General features: G+C 44.6%; 1 protein-coding gene across 1 annotated transcript; it reads right to left on the reverse strand.

Annotated features, from left to right (window-relative positions):
* Nucleotides 1–1,376: 1,376 nt before the first annotated feature.
* Nucleotides 1,377–18,031, reverse strand: PELI1 (pellino E3 ubiquitin protein ligase 1). The gene is made up of 7 exons (XM_009864367.1): nucleotides 17,891–18,031; nucleotides 8,451–8,595; nucleotides 7,544–7,673; nucleotides 5,871–5,972; nucleotides 3,670–3,867; nucleotides 3,371–3,559; nucleotides 1,377–2,354 (listed from the first exon to the last, which is right to left on the reverse strand). Exons 2-7 carry the CDS (start codon nucleotides 8,519–8,521, stop codon nucleotides 1,788–1,790), a joined length of 1,257 nt encoding a protein of 418 aa, XP_009862669.1. The 5' UTR covers nucleotides 8,522–8,595; nucleotides 17,891–18,031; the 3' UTR covers nucleotides 1,377–1,787.
* Between the last annotated feature and the right edge of the window lie 7,078 nt (nucleotides 18,032–25,109).

The raw sequence follows: 25,109 nt of genomic DNA on the forward strand, positions 1-25,109 counted from the left end.
TAAACTACAGTATACTATAGCCTGAATAAAATGATTAGAACAACTACAATACAGGGATTTCTTGCTGCATAAAGTTTCATTACTTAATGCATATAATCTGGAAAATGTCAAAATCAGTTATATTCTACGGAAAGGGAGTAACAGCAGTTACTTGTACATGACAGCTAACTGAACCTATAATACAGGTTTCCTGACACATGCATTTCCTGAGTGAACCAAACAATATATATCATTTCTTTTTCAAAATGGAGAAACAATGGACAAAGTAAATAATTCAGGACATCTAAGCAACATAGGTCTCTCTTTAAACAAAAAAAATTATAGAACAGCTTCAAAAGGAAAAACTAAAGCTATGCTATGAAGTACAGAAGTCTGTTACTGTCCATTATACAGTACATATTAAAAAAAAAAAAAAAAAAAAGGTGTGAAGCTGGCCGAAAAAGCTCAACTCAATCCTAAAGAAGGTCGGGTTGGGTATTTGCCATGAAGCAGTGGGTTAGCAGCAAAGCTGGACGTAGTGCACTGGCCTCTTCTGGTGGATACGAAGGGAAAGGAACAGAGCCGGGAGAGCGGAGAGACGAAGCACAAACCAGCGCCGGCGCAGCCCGAGCACAGCTCACACCAGCACCCCGCACCCAGGCTACGAGCCCCCAGCCAGTCCCCGCTCACGCTCTCCCCTGCCAGGCCGCCACTGTGACAAGTGGCACGAGGTCGCCGGGGCGCAGGCACACACCCCTCGGGCACCGGCCTTCGGCTCTGCTCCGCGTGGGGCCAGCAGGAAGGCAGGAGGTCCGACCCACGAGCCCGGCCCAAGGTGGGACCGTGGCCGACTCAGATTGCCCCCACTGCCCTCCAGCGTACGTCCACACATCCACCTCTCCCCGCTCCAAACAGCGAGGGACAAAACGAGCCTCGTCTTCCAGGTTTGTTCATGTTAGAAACCCTCACAAGTATCACTAATGCTAAATAAAGAGACGTGTTAGCGTGAAGGGAGAAAAAAAATCCTTAATCTAGACTAAGTTGCATATTCAAAGAGTCTGGTAAATGCTCTCCTCATAACCAGATCTTAAGTACAGTCCTACCAAAAAGACGTTTTAAGAAGTCCTCCGTTAGCTACCTTTCGACACGGTTAAAGCACCCCTTTATGCCATCGTGATTTGCATCAGCTTTGCTTAAAAAGCATTTTAACTACTCTAAGAACTCAGTATTTTAGATTAAAAAAGATTTTTCTACCATTTCCATCTCAGGTCCTTCTCCACCCAGAGCTACTCTACACATCCAATTGCTGGATGTAACACACTATGACCACGCTACTCTCTAAACATTCTACGTATTTTCAATAATAAAGATAAATAGAAAAGAGTTAATATACATGTTATATTTTACATTGTTTGCATCCAAGCTGTAAACTAATGTTCTTTGAACTATTTACCCTCCATATACAAAAGGAATGAAAGAGCTTTCAAACACTGTGGGCATGTGATTCAAAACTATTAAAGGGAAGGCATCGAAGTTCACTCTACATTTCCTTCACCTCTTCAGAAGTAGTTATTAACTAAAAAAAATTAAAAAAAAAAAAGCAGGAGTTTCCCCCCCGCCGCCCCCCCTCAGTTTCTTCCACTGTCAAACTTTTCTCAATAGAGAGGGATTTGGCTGTTGTAACAAAAACCCCAAAATTCTTCATCTTAATGCAAACCAGCAAAGCCCGGAGAATAAGAAAAACAGTTGGTTTAAAAACGAGGATCGCTTAGCTTATCAGTTTACGGCAGTCCTCGGCAAGGCGCGGGCTAGTCGAGAGGCCCCTGGAAAATGAGTCTGATGTAACCTTGCTCACCAGCCAGCTGATGCGCACAGAACGGACAGGCTGCGTGAAAAGTGTGAGTCCCGTGAGGCAGAGGGATTTGGGACCAATACGCCGTTGTCTTTTCCGAGCACACGTGTCCGCAGGGGCTGAACGCGTGAGTCGGGGGGCCCGCGTCCACGTAAAACCCCGCCTCGCAGCCCAGCCACAGAGGCACGTAGGGGCCGACGGAGCGGCACATGGGGCACTCGCGATCCTTGCCGTCCCTCTCCTCCTTGTTTCCCCAGTTGTGATAGCCATGGACGTGGCCGCAGTTCAGATACACCCACGGCTGCTTTTCGTCTACAACATCTTTTCTCTTCATGCTGGGGAAGGCCAAGGTGTTAAAGCCCACGGGACACTGGGGCCTCGCTGCGTTTATTTCCTGTCTCAGTGCCTCCAGGTGCTTGACGGTAGGAGTGCGCGAAAGCCCTTCTGCCGTGCGCCACAGCAGCGTTGCTCCACACAGGTCGATCAGAGAGCCGTCCTGGAGTTGGTTCGTTTCGTTCTCAACCTTGGGACGGGCAAAGAGAAAGAGGCGTCACCTAATGTACCCGAAGAGCTACATCATGCACTTGCATAATATAAATCTGCCCGAAGACTGAAACAAAAAGTTGCGAGCAGCTCCTGACTGTCCCACGCAGGATATCCCCAGAAAGCCCAGCGTCGGTTTCCCTCTCCCCTCTTTAAAAAAAAACACCACACAACAAAACAGGAATCCAAAAAACCCAACTCAAAATTTTCTTATGAAGAGACGAATGCACACATTAAACAAAAAAAGGCATGAACAGCTCCTCTCCAACCTTCACAACTTCCCTCAACTCCACCCCTACGCAGTCGCAGTCAGGCCACTTGCAATGCACGGAGGAGAAATGGCACAAGCCAAGCCTTGTTCACCCTCCTCAGCATTTGAGAATGTTCTCTTCAACCACACCTTGACACAGGGCTTTCCTCTCCTCCAGAACAAGTCAGCTGTCGGCACTCCCGCCTAAATGCATCGCATCCTAAGTGTTCGTGCAGCAATTCGTTTTTGCCAAGAGATCCCAAGTCATACCAACAGCCAACCATCCCCTGGAAATGTCACCAATGCTTTGCAGACAAGAGGGAAACTCAGAACGCCAAGGTGGAAATGGGTATGTAGGTGTGCAGGCATATGTCAATAAACCTACCATTATTCTTTAGTATTCTACAAAAAAGGAAAAGTGGGGAAGCCTTAAAAGCATAAACTCAGGAGGGAGAGCCAGGAAAATACAGTTTGAAGAAGGGCACAGCAGACTGGCAACTCGATTTAGGAAAGTACTCTAAATCTGCAATTAAACATCAGTTTGAAGATGAACCGTCAGTTCTTCAGGTGGAGCAAGACACCTTCACATATGAAAGAAGACACATAAGAAGCGAGTGTAACTAATTACAGAGATGACATCTACCCTGAACGAGGCAGTTTCCAGACTCTGCTTATGCCCAAGCTTTACCCCTTACGGTTGTACCCCTTTTAAACAGCTTGCATAAAACACTGGGCGCTTCTCTTACCATTTTTCCCCTCTGCTGAGCTGATCTGGTTTCCCGGAGGCTGAAAACATTCCCACACACAGATATCTCTCTCCACACCCCTGGCTTGGAATCTTCTGTAAATCCATTACGAGGATGCATAACGAGAACTCCGTTTGTGGTCAGGCCATCCATTTGCCCATCTGAGGTCTTCCACTTCGCAGCTTTCTCCTGAGAGAAATTACATCCGTGAAAACTTTACATTTGGCTCAAGCGGAGCTATGAATTAGTTTAAAGAATAAGCCTGCACTGCTTGAAGGAAAAAAAGAGAGTTGTCTTACCCCAAGAAAGATGTTTTTTGAGGAGTCAAATCCCGCAGCGTATATTCTTGCTGTAAAAGGAGGGTTACGTTCACAAATGATTCTGCAGGCAAACCTTGATATAGTGCTCTGCACAGACTGCGTATCGGAATTACTCTGACTTCCAGGAACTGTATCTGTCACGACAAAGTCTATGGGACTCTCCGTCGACCGACCAATCTGGAAAAAGGTTTAAAAAAAACCCCAAACATTACAAAAACCTGTTTAGAAGTTTGCTTTTGGGTCTAGGAATAATCAAACTCAAAACATTCAACAGTGAGCAAGAAAAAAGAATCATTGCCCTCCACTAATCTAAATTTAGGTTTCTAAAGCCTAATCTGAATTGACGAGTTATTCCACCTCCATGTGACCAAAGTTGTGACAAAGGCTGAGTAAAGCTAACCGAAGAAGGGGAAATAAAATGATGTAATTAAGTCAATTCTGAGATGATTTCCCATTGAAGGCCTTCTCATCAGAAGGGTTACAGTCAGGTCAGCCGGCCCAGCTGCAGCAGAGCCAGACCAGCCAGGAAACAGCAGCCAGATGGAAGAAGTGACATTCAGTCACTTTGTACGCCCAGAGCATTCTGAATGCTACCAGATTAGGTGAAGATGTAGATGTAGAAAAATCACATTACGTGAGCTGGCTCTCCAGCTCTGGTGCGGCACTGCGAAAGAGCAAATCTCTCAGGAAAGACAAGCTACGAGGTGTTTGTGGCGGGGAGGGGTGACACCAGCACGCAAGGAACACAGCAAGAATGCACCATCTGACTACCATCAGATTTTTCTACTGACTGGGCCTTCTCCTCTGGCTGCATGGAAGAATGAGTGCCCCAGAACTGTGCATGGAAGAATGAGTGCCCCTTAACCGTGCATGGAAGAATGAGTGCCCCAGAACTGCACCGGGTTTGACAGAATTGCATGGGTTTCACCTTTGCCTCACAAGGCAGGAAGAAAAAGCTGTATCCCCTTCCCAAACATCCACAGAGCCGGGCTCAAAGCCGACTCACACACTACTACCTTTCACTCCTTCCGGAGCTTTCAGCTGCTCATATTAAGACTGATTAGCTGCCGGGCAGGAGACCCAAAAGCCTGTGGTGCCTTTTGGTGGAGGCTGCAGAGCTTTCACGAGACTGAAACTGCTTTGTCAGGATGTGTTTTTCTCCTGCTTCTCAGGCAGGGTAACCCATGGGTACACAGGGACTGCCACCGGCGATTTCAGAGCAGCACACAGGCCACAGCACGCCTGAACAGAGAACACCTACACAAACAGCAGCTTAGGCTGCAGTTCGCTCGTTACAGCCCTTTTGCTCTGTTGTAGGTATGTGCAGTTGCACAGCAGCTTCCTCCACCACTTACTAACACCTCTCACCTCCTCAGATCCTCCGGTGGCGTCACGGGTAAATGCTGTGACAGCAAAACTCCTCGCCATGAATTAGTGACAACAAAAAAAAACCCCAAACCACATGCAGGATCAGTCTGAGAATCAGAAGGTACAAAGCACACGAAGGAGCCTTTCCCCCCTCCCCAAACAAAACCTTTCCTTTTTAGAAAAACAGGAAACAATTCTAAGATATCTGTGCACACCACAGCTGCAAACGTGTTTGTGGTTCCTCGTCACCAGACAGGAACTGCAGCAAAGCTGCTCTGAACTGCCGGCACATCCGAATCGGGCCCTCTCTCTCCCCATTTCCCAGTGCTTTGGGCTTATTTCTGGCTTTGCTTAAAGGAGTTGGGGGTATTTTTCACATTAGTTGTGTCAAAAGCTTTCCTGTATTTTCACACTGCATTTCTTCTACCCAGTCTCCAGCTGGCTGATCCCAAATCCCTTCATAAATGCCAAAAGCAAAGTTCCAAGTGCTCGAAGAGAACTGTGCCCCTTATTCTTCATTTTGCAAGCAGGGACTAGGAGACGGGCTACGTGACTCGCAGACCGGCAATTAAAAGCAAAACCATAATTCTGTGCTTTAGTCACAGAAAAAACAACTTTCACCTCTGACCAAGTCTACAAGAGCCGTACAAATATACAGCCTCGTTCATGTGATGGCCTTGGGAATGGGCAGAAGTAAACACCTCCCAATAGTAAAGTGCAGCAGGTGACACGGGCAAACTTTGCGGGAAAAGGCGTGTTTGAAAACCAGCAAAAGTGCGAATACATTTACATATCATATTTGCTTCACGTACCTGGAACATATCTGTGTTGCTGTCATGTGTGTATTCAACTACTACTGTCTGGGCCCGAGACAAAGTGTAAGATATGCTGTGTTGGTCCTTATTACTTATTGCCTATGGAAAAAAAATGCCAAATATTATTGAACCAGCAAACACAGCAGCAAAGCAGACAATATCTATATAACCAGGCTCTTGTTCTGCTCAATTAATGCCTCACAGCAGATGGTTGTTAGTGACACGCCTCTAGTTCAACTCCACAAAAACCAGTCCTGGCCATTAGAAAAAGCTGCAGGATTGATTCAGCAACAGACCAAGCTGGTCTCTTCGCCGCAAGCTGCAAGCAAATAGACCTCACCAAGACCTGTTATTAGTCATGCTTCATGTTAAAGCAACACTGGCCTTAACACAAAAGCACAAAACAACTCAGTGCAAACTTTAACACCTTCACGGCCTTTTCAGCCTGAACTTCCAAAACAGCAAAGCCAGGACAAAAACTTAATGACTTCATTCTGAAAAGGGGACCGGAGTTCATGCTAAAATCAGTGATGATTAGTAAGATACACAGACAAAGAACTGTAAGAAGTACTGGTGGTAAACAGGGTAAAATGGAGAAACGCAGCAGAGGCTGCAGAAGTTGTAGCAAAGTAAAGAAGGTCTCAGCTTGTCAGTCTAGATTTTCATTCTGCACCTCCATACCCAGAAGTGAACACACATTCTTCTAAAAGTGCTTCTAAATAGCATTTACTTGAAGACCATAAAAAAATCAGCAAAAACGTTCTTTTCACAGCTATCCTATAGATGGAATGCTATTACAAGAACTTTGGGCAGCAAAACGATTTTTTTATTTCAGAATACTTTATGCCATCTCCTGAATTTAGGAATCAATATTGTTAAAGCATCAAGGTTATTTAGGGAGTCAAACAACACTATTGTATTTAAGGGCTTGATCTTGACACTGGAGACCTCTGAACAACCACCAAGCATTCCCAGATTCCCTTGGTTTTAGTAAAAACGCTCCATTTGTTGTTGAACATAACTGCACATCCACTTGAATCGCCTCAACACAGAAGTATTTCATGGTAATCCCTTAGCTATAATATATTAGTTTTGACACGAAATATAATTTAACTTCAGGAGCTAAATCCTTCCCTTTATTCCTTCTTGCTGGGAACTCTGAAACTGCTTACAAGCCCTGTAAAACACACCCTGCAAAACCCACTTGTACTCAGCCCTGGGAAATTCTTACTCATCGGATGGAGTAGCGAGTGCACGCAGAGCTTTGGCAAAGGATCATTTAAAGTCACCTTCACGTGAAGCAAAGTTAGCCTTGAGCATGCCTGAGTGCAAAAACAGGAAGCCCATAACAGATGTGTGTAGCGAGGTTGGAAGGAAAACAACGTAGAAAGTGTTTTACTTGACTAGCCTGTGCCCCGAACATTCGCATTTCAAAAACAAACATTTTTCTTTCTCAACTCAGCAAGGACTGGGCACCAGATTTGTTTTGCTGAACAGTTTCTTGCTAACCCTGACAGGTACCAAACAACCTTGGATAAACATGTACCATTCTTTTCACAGCCAGAACTTCAGGCTTTTTACATCATTTCGCCTCAGTGTAACAACACTGACTTCACCGAACTCTTCAGACAGCAACAGGAGAACAGTTAAGACCAGCCAAACCCACTTACCTTTGCTGCTTGAGGGGTACAGGCAATATGCACAGTGCTAGGCTTCACCCCGTTTGCCTTGGGCCTTTTAAATAAAGCAAATCTACTTTTTCTTCTTCCTCTATCTCCATTTGGGAGAGACCCATTGTACCTATCAAAAAGTACAGAAAAAGAACAAAGTCCATCTTCCTTCCTTTGCTTCTCCTGAGGCAGACCTACAAGAACCTTCACTCTAAGCACAAAGTCTTCTTAAGTAGCATGGTATTAATAATTAGAGATTTTCAATTTGAGAAATTGATAAACACGATATTGAAATGGACCCACAGCACTACAGCATACACACACGGAGCTTCTCGGGCATGGAATGTTCCCCAGATTAATCTCAAAGCTACTACTGATGAGCAAAAACACCTCAGATCCCAAATATGAAAACAAGTAAGGTTCTACAGGCATCTGTAGCTTTATCTCTGAATGATGTGTCCACACTGCAGATGAAAGATTCTAAATACACATCAATCCTGGTGGAGAGCTAGTATTCTAGAGAATTTTGAGACTTCAATTTAATCCATCAAAAACCCCTCAGACTCACAATTTGAACATATCAACATAAACAGGCCAGCCAGCAAACTTGCTTTATTAAAATCTTCTCTTTGCACTTGGATATTACAGTCAGCTACTACGTTCTTATAAAAGGAGTTTTATTTTACTTAGAACGCTAGGGAACCTCTCCTTCCACATCACCATATTAGTCACCCGTCTCGGCCCAACCTGGAACCAACTATTCAGTTGCACGCTCCCTACATAAACTCCAAAGCAGGGAGTTCAAGTAGTAGGTTGTGGCACCATCCAAGAGCAACCTGCATTTCATCTAAGCGCACCCTGAAATTCCACCTTTATTCTCACTTCCTACCCCGACACAAGCACTTACCCTAATACAATCAATTCACCATATTTCACTGGTGCTTTTGATGGATGATTTTCTTGATCAGGAGAAAACATGAGCTTAGCTAATGACTTCTTCTCAAATTTCAGGTCTCTGATCAGGAGTTGTGGCACGCTTTTTTCATTATTTCCTGTAACAACAGAGAAAAAATTAAGTGTAAGAGAAAATACTCAAATCCATCAGTTACACAGACCCGAACACATATCTGAGACAGTAGGTACAATATTGTGTGTTTTCCATTTTTTTGGTTTTGCCTGAAATAATTTAAAAAACATACACGTAAACCAACATCAGTTAAGGCTGAATTGCCTGGAAGAACTACCGGATCACAAAACCTGTAAGTGCATTTAGAAAATTCCAGTTTGGCCTTGCTAAAACATTCACAGTTGTTTTCCTTCATGCTAGTTTTTGGTATAAACAGTAAGTAGCTTCATTTATCGTGTTTGGTTTGATTATCAAGAGCAAGATAGGGATTAAATTTAAAAAGAAACAAAGCAAGACCAGTCCATTAGCTTGAGAAGTAGCAGTTTTCACAGAAAGTATCCGACTCGGGGCCTTCCAGGCAATCCCTGGATTTGCAGACGGAGGGAAGCCGTACGACAATGTGACACGGAGTCTACTCCCCAGGTTTGGGCTGGGTGACGGGATCTCTCCTGCTCAGCTGGAGGGGGCAGTGACACGAACAGCTGGCTGAAGCAGATTTCCCGAGGGAACGCCACATAACCCTTAACGAGAACAGTCTCCTGACGTGCAATTTTTCATCGTAGACAAACAGTTCACACTAGCATTTCTTACAGCTTCTCCTTAGTAGCATTTCCAGACACCTCTGACCTACGTGACCCAACTCTGACCTTCCTGCAGAGGAAGCCGATGCCACTGAGCGCTTACCTCAAAGACGTGAGCTTGTCTGAGGCTTTCTTTAACAGACAGAAGAACACTCCCTTGGCTCTTCCAGGTGAAGTTTTCATACCAACTCAAAAAGCTATTAAGCATTTTAGCACTGATGGTTAACATTCTGCCTTCTGTGCAAATACACATTTCAGCCCACAGGACATTTCTTGGAGCCCGTCATCAACTTTGATGACAACTACAAGGCTGCATGGCCATTTTCTTCCACCTTCTACCTCTCTAAGGTACGGACTGGCAGAAAAGACACCGTGACACAGATTTTAGCCACCTAACAACAAGGATGTGGCAGTGCTTGACGCCCATTTCCATTCAGAGAGGCTGACGCAAAGACCCCTTTTTTACTGACCAGACCTCTACCCTCTCCTGGTGCTCTTTGCTCCTTCACAGAGAAGCCTGGCCTTGGTCATCTCAACCCATTTTTTTATTCAGCATAGAAATGCTGATCCCCACCTGCAATCGGCTCACAGGGCTCTCTCAGGATTTTCACACACTGTCCCACAAAGCTGGGAGGGCTTCCCACAGACCCACACCGAGACATCCTACCGCCCTGCAGGCTGTACGCACAACACAGCCAGGAGGCTACATCAAAACCTTTTTTTGTTTGTTCTCCTTTAATTTCTCATTGTTTTCCAGATCCCTTCTCCTTTGCTCTCAAGTCTGCGGATTTCACAGTGCTTGCAGTAAGTTACCTCAAGACCGTCTCTGTGGTCAGCACGCTGTAACGTTATCCCAACGTATCCCGACCCACTGCTGGATGGGGGAGCACGCCCCAACAAATCTGACCTGCACAGCACTACTCCAAAGTGTCTGCGTCCACCTCCACAGCAGTTACACCAAGAGGTTTTTGTTGCACAGGATGCAGTGTGTATTTTCACTAGGAGCTACCCTGGTTCAAGCCCTGGGGTATCCATCGTTTAGCTGGTGCAGAAAGTGCCTCATCCTGATCCGGCAGTCCCCGTCTGTCACGCAGAGACGGCAGCACAGGAGAGAGCAAAGCAGCAGTTTGCTTCAAAGCGTTTCTAGATTGCTGAGCCTGACGGAGCAGGAACTTAACTGGGATGATGAGGGCACTTACTGCTGTATGTGGGGCCCAAGGTTTTTCCCTTAAAATTCCACACTGAAGAATTTAAAGCAAACTTACAGGACAAAGTGACTTTAAATTCCTATCGTGCAAGCAGTCACAACACATCGAAGCGGATTTGCCCCGTATGACAAAGGGAGCCGCACAACATCAACCGGGTTCACGTTTTTCCTGTTTGCTGAGGCCATCTGGGGTCTTCCCTGCCTCCCGGCGCACCCCAACCCCGCTCCGGAGCACCACACCAGTGACTCTCTGAGAACACCACAGGGGTCGTTTATTGACATTAACGCTGAATTAGCTGGCTCTTACAGTTGAATAGCGCTGGGTTCTCTAGCCACACACCCTTTCGAAGGAATTTGTACTTAAGAAGTGAGTACAGAAGTGAGTATGAGAAGTATTTATCTGCATATAAAAATAAGGAGATGTATATATTTTCTATAAAGTATTTTTACTATCAACTGTATTTCTTGTTTTGCTTTATTTTAAAATCTTGTTGCACTATAGCTGCTTACATACTGCCTCCTAAAAAGAAGTCATGTTTTGATCTTCTCCCCAAATGATTAACCTACTCTTTACTTGAATACTGATCTCCTCAGCAGCCTTCTCCCCTGCACTTCAGTCCTCATCTGGGCCGTTGCATTTCACCTGCAATGATTCACATTTCATTGCTAGAATACACAATGAATTGACACTCACCAACTCAGAAGAAATACTGCTACGAAATCTACAGCACCACACACTAGGAAACAGCATATTATAAACACCTCTAGAGAAGGTGGGAAAGGAAGCATTACAAATAACTTTAATTTTTGTCGTTAGCACAAGGAAAGTTTTGGTACAACTTCTCCTCTGTTCCCCCAAGAAAACAATTCCATGGAAAGCTAAAAAACACGTCTTCCAGCCACAGAGTCAGCTTTCCACACTCATTAAAAAGTAATTACACATGAATAGTTAAAGGAGACTCTATAGAGCATCCTGACCAGGGAGGGTCAGGAACTCCCTCTTAGGAGATAACTGAGCTGAAACCACAAAAGGAACGAACAGTTCCAAGTGACAGACTTCAGCAATGCAAGAAGTTAACTAGAAAAATCTTAGGATAAGGAAAAGTGTCCGACATCTAACACCTGGCTCCCCCTTAATACGTTTTTCGTTTCACATTTTAAAGAAATCCAGACAAGTTTATTTTGGGACCAGCACATATGATGGAAACTCACTTCTTATTGGACTTAAAGAAGGTTCAAGAGTTTGAAATCTAGACTTATCACTAGTAAACCAGCCTGGTCATTTCTTTTTAAAAAACATGACTTGAATGTTGATTTTTATGTTTTTTTTTTTTAAAAAATACATCTCAAACTTTGTGAGCTGCACACATCACTTCAACATCTACTAAGACCATCCAGTTAACTTCAACTCAAGCACATACGAAATTCGGGACCCCTAAAAAAAGTAATCAGTGCAACATACACACTTCTCATCCCGTATAATCTGCCTGACGCACTGTACCCAAAAGGAAGACTCATTTCCTTCCCAGAAATAGCAAAGACAAATTATATTCTTCCAGTGAGGTCCTGAAGACTAGTCCAAGTGAAATTCACGTCTGCAAATAAAGTGAGTGTGGTCCCATTGGAGAGGAGTCTCAGAGGCCACGGGATAACATCTCCAGGCTTACGGATCATTTAAGGCTGGATAAAACATTTAAGAATCTAGACAAGGGAACATTCTGGAATTGAGAGGAAGGATCCACTAATGTAGGCAATGGGCCTTCTCTTGTAGTATCACTTGACCAGGTTTTATTCCTAGAATACTACAGGAGCCTTCCTGAAAGTGTGAGGAAGGGCTAACGAAATATGTTAAAAAACCAAGTTGGCCCTGAAGTGCTGGTGTACAGCTAAGAAACTGACTCCTCGAACAAAAGACACACAAGTCAGGTTATTTGCTGCTTTTGCAGCAGCATCTCTGGACACCAGCAGAGCAGGCTTCATGGGAACAGGCTCTGTTCGAGGGACTCTTCCAAACTCCTCCATGGACTCTCAGTGCTGATGAGCAGTAAGGTGTCAATGACACGATTCCCTCACCACACAGCATTATTCCAAAATCATCAAACTGGCAGCAGCAAGTTTTTCATGTCAAGGTCTCTGCTTCTGCTGCAGAGAAAAGACCAAAGCCTGAAAAATCCCTACTGGTGCCGAATCCTGTATGATAGGATGGAAAAGATTTTGTGAGTAAAGCAACTAGCACGCAGAAAAAAAGTGTTTCGGGAAGGCATTACTTGGGTAAGAGGTGAGCACAGCTGTTTGCAGTTAGCAAAAAACCACAGTGGGTACTAATTAGCATCTTTCAGTCTCAAAAAAAGGTAACTGGAACAGGAGGAACTCATGAACAAGTAAAACCTTTTTATTCTTAACACTGGTTCCTCTGAAGGCAGGAGAAGACTCAGTGAAGGCAACTTGGACAATACTGTCACGTGCAACCGTTTGGAGAGACTGGAAAGAGATGACACCTAAAGTGAAAAGGGTATTGAAAATTCGTGTTAGGAACGGAATCCAGTTCCTTACAAGCCTTCCTGCTCTTCACTGGAGCCACAGAAGCCACAGGCTGCTCTGGCAGAACCAAGCAAGCCACACGTTTCTGATCAGGCTCAAGCAGGAGGAGAAGCCACATCGTTGTACTCTCTCCTGCCACATTCCAACACCCATGTCCCAATCCAGAGGCAGACGGTTCTCTGGGAAGACCTCGCAAACCACGCTTCAGGGCCGATGGAAGAGCTGGAGTCTGTCCCCTTGTCACTGAACATGCCATTTTGCCTGGTGGGCACAGAGATACAGACGTTCTGGTGGCACCGTCAGCCTGAGCTGACCAGCCATCCTCCGTCACCCAGCTGCCTGTTTCCCACCTGGAGACGGGCACGCAGCCAGCCTGGGCAGCTGGCTACAGAAAATCTTCAGATCCTGTCTGCACCAAGGTACAGCACCTCCTAAGTTTAGCGGAGCACGCCCAGCTTGTGCAAGGACAGCAACAACAGCAGCATCTCAACGGTTAAAACGGGGGTGGGAGGAGGGGAGAACATAAATTCAATGAGCCCAAGCAGAGATTCATTAACCACTAGGCTGTGAGCTAAAAATACTAGAATAAAAGTCTCTTTGTAATAAATTACCATCATTTTCTAAACACAGAGCCAGCATTATAGGCTGCTAGCAACGGTAGCTAGTGCCAGGCTAGCCCTTTGCTAAAATACTGCATAAGAAAACACTTCTGCAGTATAAAATGAAGTCCTCCGTCAATGAGTATATTAAAATAAAAATAAGCTGATTCAGATACAAAAGCTGGATTTTTTTTCCCATTTTTATAATATTATCTTCTTTATGTTCTACATCTACTTATTCTAAGGCTTGGAGATATTTTTTTTTTTTTGCTTTTAGAAATAAAGTACAAGACAGCTTGTCTGCTACCAGTTTTATTTTTACACAATTTGCTCTTTGTAGTTCTCCATTTACTATCCTTGCAATTCTCATACCCAGCTCTTGCCTCAATGATACGGTGTTAAATCAGGGGGATATGAACAAAACACAATTCAGTCTCTCTGACTGACATGCAGTGACAGGACACGAGGCAACAAAACAAGCTGCAACAATGAAAATCCTAATTAGCTATTAGGGACAAAACAAATAAACAAAAAAAAGACCAAACCAACCTGCAGTTGAGAGGAGGTTGTGTTATCTCCATCCTTGGACATAACTCAAAATTCAGGGGCACGTGGCCCTAAACAACCTGGTCTCAGGCAGTCCAGTGGGGGGACTAGACCAGACAACCTCTCAACCTAAATTATTCCATTTTAGGAAGCCCGACACAATTTTATCAAGCAACTGAAACACGCCCCTTTTGATCAGTTAGACATAAGCTCTGAATTACCATTACCAGTGAAAGAAAATTCTACCCTTAACCTCCCAAGATCTACACGTCAGTGTTTACAGCTTTATTTGGACTTAACATTCCACTCTGCTCCTCAAACGAAGAATTCCCGTTGAACAGTGCAGTCGGCTGACAAAACACAAGCAGGACCCAAGTCTGCCGACATCCATTTACACGTTTAAGCACCACAGTTTCCACCAGGCAACCTCGTGACTGCAAGATGAGAAACCAAACTCCTCTACAGGCACGCACAGAGGCTAAATGCTGTATATTCTCTTCTGTGGTCACATCTCAGGCCTTCAAAGGAAAAAGCTGACTTCCAGATTGAAAAGCCCAGAATATCAAAGTTAAAGTCACTGTGAGATGCAAAGGACCTGTGCAGAACACTAGGCTCCCAAGATGAAGATATTTGCAAGCGTGGAACGAGGAAGGGGGCAGCAAGTAATGAGAGAGAAGTAAAAAACCACGAAGGAAGTCCCAGCAGACTGACTTCTGGTCTGATTAAAAGTCCCCATCAAGTCCGGGCTGCCGGGTTTCACAAGCACCACCAGGGACATTGCTGCTGGTCTCCACCAGTGCAAGCAACAAGGAAGTCGCTCCCTGCAGGCTCAGACAGATTGAGAAATCACTTTCTTCTGCATGATGGTTAAATCACCACTGGAAAGTCAGTTTTCCCTTAACTCTATTTCCCAGCAACCTTTTTGGAAGTTTTTATGAAAACAGTTTTATTGACACAATCACCTGGGTAAAAGAGCATGCAGAACAGGACGTGTTTATCAACCAGTTTTCACCCTTCTCCTGATTTCTAGTTAAGAACAAGCTCACGTTTCCTTCACACACACACCTGGAACTATGAGTTAAGCAGGTTTTATATTCCACTTTTTGACATCAGCCAGATTCTGGCCACAGCTCACATTCTCTGCTGCAGATGCCCAGCAGAAGTTACAGTGATGCGGCTGTTACGTATTCAAATTGCACTGTCATTTCAGATCAGTCTCCTTACTTCACCCTTCTAAGGAAGGATAATTAATTTTCTCCATTCTAGAAAAGGGAATTTTTATGCTTAAAATTACCCCCCACACAAAAAAACCTACTGCCTGGGTAGTGTGGAAAATCAGTCCAACCTTTTGCTTTTTGCACGGCTCATTCTTTCCACAGTCTGTATTGTTTGTCTCTTCTTTTATACCCTCTGAATAAGCTTAGTCATCCACTACACACACACACACACACACACACACGGGTGTATCGTCTGTGGAAAGCACTGAAAATAAGACAACACGGCCAAGCTCTGATATGAGCAAGCAGTCTTTTCTGCACAGGACACCAAGCACTAAACAATGCAAACGACTCTCCGGGGCTGTGCCTTGGGAACATCTGTAAAATCTCAGTAGAGGGGTTTTTCATTCTCAAAAACCGAATGAAAGCATCGCACACATATGAAAAAAACCCACCAGAAAACCTTGCCTGTAGACACTTTCAAAGGAGCATTAACTTGATACACAAGAGAACACCTACTGCTTTGCACCAAGGCCATGGTCAACTTTTTCCAGGCTAAGAATCACTAGTTTTAGTTGGATTAGTATCCAGTGTCGTGCTTTAAGTTCTGCTTCAGTCTCAGAAGCAAGTCTGAGCAGTTCTCCGCAATTTTAGGGAAGTCGGGAAGAGTGCTGTGAGGACAAGCATCCTTATTCGGCAAATAAGATGTTTTAGAACAAGACTTCTACTACAGGCACCTGCCTGAAAATCTGTTCTTCATGACAGAACTCAAAAAGAGCATTCCTGTTCAGAAGATAAAAAAGCCATCTAAGCACAGGGGCCTGATTTCACTCAGACCTCTGCTACCTTCAGTCCTGTTTTTCAGAACTACTGTTGATGGGATGAGAACGTGGCCGGCCGTATCAAACCGGCAAGATTTATGTAACCACTAACGATCCATTCCAACAGATGGACAAAGATCAATTCTGAAAATACTCCCCTGGGAAAAAAAAAAAAAAAAAATCCAGCATTTTTTCAGTTACAAAAAATAACAGCTGATCCTCCCCTGAGGAAACCACGATAGCCTCCTACAGGTTATAAATGATGTAATTCAGACTGCGTGTGGGAAGCTGAAAACATTTGTCTTTTAGCACAAGGTATCTATTTTAAAGCTGTCATTGCAATATTATCTATAACTTTAATTAGCTGAGAAAGCTCTTCACCAGTCAAACCACTACATTTACATGCAAGTCTACACCCCCTTACCACCCCTGTCTTCCACGTCAGCTTTTGGATATAGCCGTCCCGGTGCACACAACCTCGCACGAGGCAGAGCTCCTCCGCCGACCGCCCCTGCGGCACGAGGGCCAAACGCTACAGGTTGTACTTGCTTCCTCAGCTGAGCTACCTGTGAAAGTTACTCACATGAGCTACTCGAGATGATTAATTTGCAGCTTTCTGCAGTTTTTTGGCCGTACTTGCACCTCGGCTGTTTCTGCAAATTCCACAGGCTTTGTTAAAAAGGGACAGCTCCGATTTCATACTCAAGTTATCAAACAAGATTATTTATAAGACCTGAAATGTATGAAACCGTACAGCAATACAACAGAGCTGTGCTGGTAGAACAGCATTAGGTGTTCATTAGCCGTAGCATTACTTATTGTATCAAAAGGGAGCACAAAAGTACAAGCAGGAAAGAAAAAAAAACAACTTCGTGTACATTGTGGCAAAAGTCCAGATACAGAGAACTCTGCAGTAAGGATCCTTTAAAATTATCCTGTTTCCTGCCATCAGACAAATTACACCGCATTACCTTAAAAATAAGCAGCCTCAGCTTTCACTGCAAGTTGGTGACAGGAGCACGATTTTGATATACAGATTAAGAGTTCATACCAAAACAGAAGCCTCTTATTTTTAAAGGGGTCGCTGGGCAAACAGCTGGAGCTCAGGGAGATCTCCTGTCCGATGCACCTGAACTGGAACACACAGCCGAGGGCCCTGTGCTTGCAGAAAATCACAACGACTTCTTGTTCGACCGATCTGAACGTTACCATTTTGCTCTTTATGAGCCTCTGACTTCCTAATGAGGAAGTTCACATACTAAAGTACCAGCTAAATAGGTGTTTGTATTACACTAAAGCCTTTTCCAGATCATCTTGCAAAAATGCAAGCTACAACTGCTTTTAAGTCCTGCTTTTTTGGTTTAGACAACAAATATCCAATTGCTCTATGAGAAATTCTCTTTGTTATGATTTTGTTAGGTAGTGGTAACATCTCAAGGCATCTTGCTCTGCACCCTAAAATGAGAAGCGACTGACACATTGTACAAAGAAGCATTTACGATACGATGAACTTTGACTGTCTCTTCCTGTTTGAGGCGGAAGGGCAGCCTGCAGACACGCTGCCTGTTCTCAGGTTTCCTTTCGACCACATCACTGAACTCTCTTTCAACTTCTCACTGGAAAACACTGCATCTGAGGAGGTTTTTACAACAGAGACTGAAACAATACAACACTAGAAGGGAAAAAGCGGCGGCATGCAGAGCACTTACCAGTATCTTTTTGTCCTTTCAGTATTCCTACACTGTAGAGGAGAAAAAAAAATCCCACCCCTTCAATCTTGTTTAAACCCAGCTGAAATCCACCAACTCCTTTAAAGCCCTAGCAACTGCCAGACTGAGTGCCTCTGCTCTGCTGCTTTCACTTCAGCTGTGGGTAGTGCCTCCTGACTCAAGTGGGGCTGGCTCTGCCTTGCGTAAGCCAGGGAAACACCGCTGTGCCACACACCATTGGCTGCAGTCAGAGCCTGCATCCCGCTCCCTGCTCCATAAATTCATCTATCTCTGGCCCCAAAAAGGAAAAAAGGAAGCAGAGGGTGTGCTGAGAAGGATCCTGCAGCCCAGTTCCCCTGCAGCTCTATGGATGAGGTTCTCTGAGAAACGCTGATGTATTTCCTTCTCTGTTTCTCTTACATAACTGTACCCATGCGTGCTGTACCTTCTTTCTTTTTCTTCTCTGTAATCATCACTTATTAGCCCAACCAGCTTTCCTCACCTCTCACACAAAAAGCAATTTCTCCAATACAGTGGCAATTAAACTCCTCGGGCATTGCTATCCTCATTTTCACTAACACCACAGAATTGGACACACCACACACCTGCAGATGCCACCGGCGAGTACCGGACTCCCACTGCCAGTGATGCTGTGACAGCTCATTTCTGTAGGATGCATGTTTAGAAAGGCAAATCCACATGTGCCAGACCAGGTGCTGAGCTCATTTCTTATCCCACTAACATCAAAATCACTGCATCACACCAGGGGGAGGCATAATTTAAATGTCTGAGCCATAAGATGGTGATCAAGTTATCACAGATTCCAAGTTGACACCTCTTCAAATTGATCACGCAAATGCTCCGAAGCTGCTGCAAGCAGGATACAACACCTCAGCTTAACCTTTACACCCAGTTTTACACCACAGGTGTAGCAGGGCAAGGTGTGCATTTTCATCTCGGCTCAAGCGATGTAACTGCAGGATGACATCTGACATCTCCAAGTTCTACTGGGGACTATTGCTCATGTTCCTGCTGTTCCTTCCTTGGCTTGCCACCTCGATTTCACAAGCACAACTTACTGAACTGTTTCCCCCAATCTGACCACTTTTTAAAAATCAGTTTACCTGCTCAGTTGTTTTTCAGCTGGATCCATTTCCCAGTCGAGTTCCCGGCACGGCTGTGTGGCTGCACCAGTAGAACCAACAGCAGGAAGGGCAGGCGCATCGCTTGGTGACACTCCAAGCTGAGCACTGTCAAACGAGCTTTTTGTTCGTTATGCCCTAACACGGCCCAAGCTGCAACTCCACATAAGTCAGCTTCACTGCTGAGAACACGGTGAACGCAGACCTGTTCTCTCTTCTCAGCCCGTACTCCGCAGCCGACCTTCTCCTAAGTAATACCGTAAGGCGTCCTGTCACAGCATCTGCTCACCTCCCTGGAAAACCAGACCTCAGAACACCTTGCCATAGGATGTTCTGGATAATAAGCCTATAGAAAGGCTCAAAGACACTTTTTTTTTCTCTCCACCTCCTGTCATAGACTACTAAGCACAATGATACCACTTTGCTCCACAGAAGTGACTGAGCCACAGCTGCTGAACACGGAGAAGTGCTTGGAGAAACATCGATGTAAAGGTGTTCCCTTGTTCCCCTACTCTTCTGGCCACCAAAACCACCCCAGGCTACGGAACACTGATACGAGATGTTATGGTCATTATCACAGCTATCAGATTAAGAAGCCAGTAAACAACTATTTCAACCCAAATAATTTATCTGTTTGGGTTTTTTTTTTTTTCTGTAAACCCACTACACCTGTGCAAGTGAGAGTACAGGAACCTTCTGAATCAATCTCATCAGTAAAGCCAGACACTCATCAAGTCACAGCTTAAGTTAAAATTGAGTCCTCCTCCCAGCCAAAAATCAATGGCCTCACACTACTGGCACATGAATCTAGCTTTTCCACTGGTAACTTGCAGAACCTTAAAATGGCCCTTTTTCCTGGCATGGAAAAGTTGTTCAACTCCATCTGCCCCCATTATCCCAAAGTATTTTATACTTCACCCTGGCCTATACAAGGTTCACAGCTTTAGTACTGTTTTAATCAGGGCAAACGGTTTGGTTTTGTTGTGTGGGTCTTTTTCTTTTTTTTTTTTTTAACAAGACAAACACAAACCCACACATCAGGACTGTATCAGTATCACTCAACGCACAGATACAGCACAAGAGTACAAAAGGTGCTCTGTATTCAGGTATTTAACTGTACTGATACGTCACATGGGTACGAGCACTCCTGGGCTGCATTACTCTTCTCACACAAGCTGTAACACTTGAGCTGTACCATTTCAAAAGCGTTCACTCTGAAAAGCAGAACTTAAAGACTAATTTGCTTTTAGGCCTCCTTTATTTTCTCATTTTACAGGTGCCACGGTTCAGAGTCAAGGTTAATAAGGCTTGTGGTTTACTTTTTGCTGCAGCTCCATAAGAAGCCCCAGCGTGAGGAGTGGCAGGCGGCTGTGCCTTCTGCTGCCCAACCCAGCCTCCCACAGAGCAAAGCTTATCTCTACACCCCACCTGCATTCACCTGAGTGACCCACGGTATTCTGGAGCCACCAGGGAAATAAACCCCACAATGCCCTTCCATAGGTAACCATGCTCCATCTTAAAGCAGGTTTTTTAGGGTTTATGTTGCCCCTGGCCACAGTGCGACACGGCTGTCTCTGAACCTCACCCGACAGTTGGAACCACTTAGTTCCTCTGCCCGTGTTTACTAAAAGCCATGCTCTGCTCATCCGTTCTTGTGTCAACACTGTCCCTCACTTTCACTAAGAGGAGGGTTTAATGATTTCCACTCCACACAAGAACCGTGCTCTGCCTGGAGGACTGGACGCAAATGCCTCCAGCACGCTGTCGCTAGGCAAGCTACCCGGTATCTCCTGGAGCAGAGATGCTGCCGACTATGCCACACGAAAACAACGAAATCTGTAGCACTGCTAATTTCATGAAGTGATGCTTAACTGCAGGGGAGGTTCTTCCCTTGAAGTTGTTAGCGAAATAAAGGGCTGTATCGTCATGTTCTTCTATCTGACTCACGAGCAGATGCTGTACAGTTTGATATAATTACGTGATTTCACATGACATTCAAAACGAGCTTTGAAGAGGAATGCATTTCTAGCTGCATCAGTTAAAAATCAGCCTTGCAGATACCGGCAAAGAGCAACGCTATGTCCTCCAGCATGCAGACAGCCAAGAAGCCCAGATGCCACATCTTCATCCTGGCGTTAACCTGATCAGTGTATTACTGTTAAATTTCAAGACAGACATGTCAAACATTTCTGTTGATAATTTTATTGAACAAAACAGGCAGAGAGTGGAATAAAAAACCCACGCTGGGTAAGTGCCTGAAATTGTCGCACACAGGGTAGTGAGGAACAGCGACTGAAGGGAATACTGAGAAGAGAGCAAAACCATGGAAGACTAGAACCTGCAGTGGTCCCAAGGGGAAGTACGTTTGTACACTCAAATACTGAAGGCTGACCATGCACTACACACCACGTTAACTCCTGGTTCCCACGAAGTCAGAGGCTGGACTCTGACCAAAGCCATCAACACCCAAAAAGCACAAATATTTCCCGCACTGCAGCACTAACACCGTTTGGGGCTTCCCAGGCATCTAAGCACAGGTGCACCAGGGAAGCAGACTGCCTCGGCAGCCCCTTTCGTCTTGCACCGTGTTATGTCAAATGTCATCTCTGTCCACGGAGTTCCCAAGTTACCCAGTTCATAAAGTCGTCCTACAGTGTTTTAAGAAGACTGGGGGTGGGGGGCAGAGGGAAGCAGCCTGAAGCCAAGAACATGCTAATTAGAGTATACAATAGAAACGTTAAATAATCTGCAGGAAGAGGAGGAGGGAAGGAAATGACCTAATCTACTGCACTACTGTGTGGTGCCCTGTGGCAAGAAGTACGAAAATTCTTGTAAGGGCCAAGCAAACAAAGGTCCATTGTTGCAGCGGCAGCTCTCGGAGAAGAACGCTTTCTGACATCTCACCGAAGTTTCTGTAGCACGAAGGGTAGATGGCGTTGTATGAACTCTTCCACACTGATCACTGCTGGAAGGGGTGGGAGGGACTAATTAAGATTTGTAGGGCAGATGAGTAGAAGATCTGAGTAGAATCTCAGGTTCTTTAGGCACAGCAAACTCTCTTTCAAAGGATTTGCCAGTTCTAAAGTGTCAGTCATCCCACAACCATGGTGATCCTCAGGCAACCGTGGAGCAATTCGTGCTGAAGCTGCAGTAGCCTAGTTACAGAGACAACCAACCACCAGGCTGCAAAGAGGCACTTCCCTGACACGAGTCATACTGTGCCTTCGGACAAACCTAATGAGCATTTCTCGCAAAGTCCTATTCTACCCTTAGGTCTTTGTGTGCCTGCTCCTCAGGTACACCAGGGAAGCCCTTCTACTCAAAGACAGCATGTTACCATCCATGCCTGTCCCGCAGACTGAAAAAAAAACCCCAACAAACAACAATTTACCCTTTGCCTTCAACCTGATTTCTGCTTTACTCAGCACACAGAGCTTCTAGCACTGAACCAACTCAGGTTTTTTCAGCTTCCTAGGGCAGAGATCCCATCAAGAGAAGGGCACGTGAGATTTCAGATCCTCGGACTGAGACCATATCTCAGCTAACTTTACTGCAAGCTGAAGGAATCTCAGGCAGGAATAAAGAAATACCTGCAGGATGGCAGGACTACTGACTCTAACAGCTTATGTACTTCCAAGTGACCGAGTCAACTGACTTCCTCATACGGGACTTCAGAGAATTACAGGATGATTCTGGAGGTCATTTAGTCCAACCTCCTGCTCAAAGCAGGAGTTGACTTCCCAGATATCAAGCTATTAATGCAAGAGACTGGGAGCTTTGACATGTCCTCTCAAGACATGGATTCCCCGAGGAAATAGGAAAGGCACGCAGAGTGTTGGAGAGCTGCACATGACCAGCAGTCCTGCAGACCAGTCTGGAGCTTTGTGTTTACTCACGGCTTTCCTATCTCTATTTGATTAAATATTTGCTTAAAATAAAACAACTGGCAAAAACGACTGCAGAGAGCTTGCTGCAGCCACACCAAAGATTGTTTGGGCTGATTAAAAACTTGAAAGGGTGAAACCCACAGCATACTCTGTGTGTTTGCAACATCTTCACAAGAGAAACGTGTCCCAATAAGCAGTTCAGCAACTGACACTACAGAACTCTCTTCACAACAACTGTTGCCCAAGTAAAGCATGCAGGGAATTGAGCTGCTCTTAAGATGATCCTTCACCTGGCTTCTCAAGAACGGCCTCAAGCATCTGACGTGCTGGGTTCCTAAAAATTCAAGACTGAAAGGATGATGGATAAGGCATCATTCTGAAGAAAACACATTAGTTTCCCAAAAGGTCCAACTGATGTAAGCTGTCTGTCAAGTCAGAAACACAGGGATTGTGGCTGCACCCAGCTTCTTTTCAAGACACCAGATCCCAGTTTCCCAGGTACCTGGAAACATTTATTGTGAAAGACTTTTTTTTAAGTTCTCCAGGAATATTTCTGGATCTTGAGAACTCTGCAAGTCAAATACTGTACCTGCAAGTTCAATTAACCTAGGCTACGCACAAGCACTTCCTCGAAGAACTTTTCAGCTGGAGTTCAGTGAGTTCAGTGTTCTCTGAACAGCAGAACTCAGATTCATGGAGCTTCAGGTATTATGGTTTCCCCTCAATAAAGAAAGGGAGGCCCAATCTGAATTAATTTCCAAGATGTAGTTTTCCTGCTTGCAAAACTTTTAAGGTACCTTCTAGCAGAACTAGCTGAACCTGCACTACCTGAAAGTCTTCATTCCCACAAAGCTAGTTCATTTGACCATGGACTGCTTCAGAGAAAGTTAAGACAGCCACCAGAAGTATTACCACACCTCTGCCTCGCTCCCAGTGCTGAAAAACATTTCACACTGATCAGTTAAAAAAAAAAAGGTTAGAAAAAGAAATTCAGCTACAACTGGCTGGCTCCTCACACTCACACTCTACAAAAAGAGGGACACTTAAACTATTCAGTAGAGTTTCTACTCAACTCCCAGATCAAACAAACGGGTATCTTAAAATAAGGCAAGCACCTTGTCACTCAGGTCACGAAGCACAAAAGCCAAGTTTACCAAGCAGACTTTCCCTCTGCTTTATCCTAAATTCCTCACCACGCTATCATTACACTCTTGACACTCACAATTTTGGCCGTAGCTCATCTGAAATTCCAGTTTAAAAACCTTGATAACCTCCATGGTGATTTCCTTACCTCTGCATGTGAATGTCTCAAGTCTGTAGTTCATACCTGAGTGGGTTTTAAGTCACTGCTACTAAACGTACCACCTCACCGCGTTCCTCCTCCTAACTTCAAACTTGGGACAGTCTTTATGCAAAGTACAAAACCTGGCCCTTACTAAACATATCACCTCCAGCATTTACATACCAAAGCGTACGACCTACACAGCTCTGGAGAGAAGTCGGAGGTCTGCCTACTCTCTACAAGCCAAGTGCCAGGCTCTTATAGTGGCTTGCCAGGATATACCACAGTCCTATACACAAATGGCTGGTTTGGCACCTCAGTTTCCTGTATTTTTGACATTCAAGCACGTCTTTTTAGGAATATTTTAAACAGTGTTGTACGAGTTCAGGTATAGAACAATGGTTACTTTAAGCAGCAGCTCAAAAGAACAAGAATTTATTACTTTGCAGATGCAACAGGTTTCTAATAGAGGTATACTGAAATATCTCCAGATACATTAAAAGCTGTCTCTTAATGAGTAAGGTGAACTAGCTTTCATACTAATATAGCTTGTATTTACACATAACACAAAACTAACTTTCTGCACGCTTAAGTTTCCACGTTAATTTCTTCCTACAGCCAGAAATTCAAACACGACAACTTTCAAACATCTCTTCCACCTCCCTGTCAGATCACCTACCTGTTTCCAGTTTGTTACTGCTCAGAGAATAAAAAAAAAATTATGTGCTATGAGATGACACCTTTTTCTTTCCTTTATAATCCTGTGGGCAATGCATGACTTAGCATATCTAGCAAGGAGCAAGACTTCACTTTCTACACTCCTAATCCAATTTGGTTAAGAGGTTTGCTGCTTATAAAACTAAATAGGCACTTGCAATTTTCCTTTGCACCTACGCAGGCACTACCAC

Source organism: Apaloderma vittatum, unplaced genomic scaffold (genome assembly GCF_000703405.1).
Source record: "Apaloderma vittatum isolate BGI_N311 unplaced genomic scaffold, ASM70340v1 scaffold2222, whole genome shotgun sequence".
NCBI lineage: Eukaryota > Metazoa > Chordata > Aves > Trogoniformes > Trogonidae > Apaloderma > Apaloderma vittatum.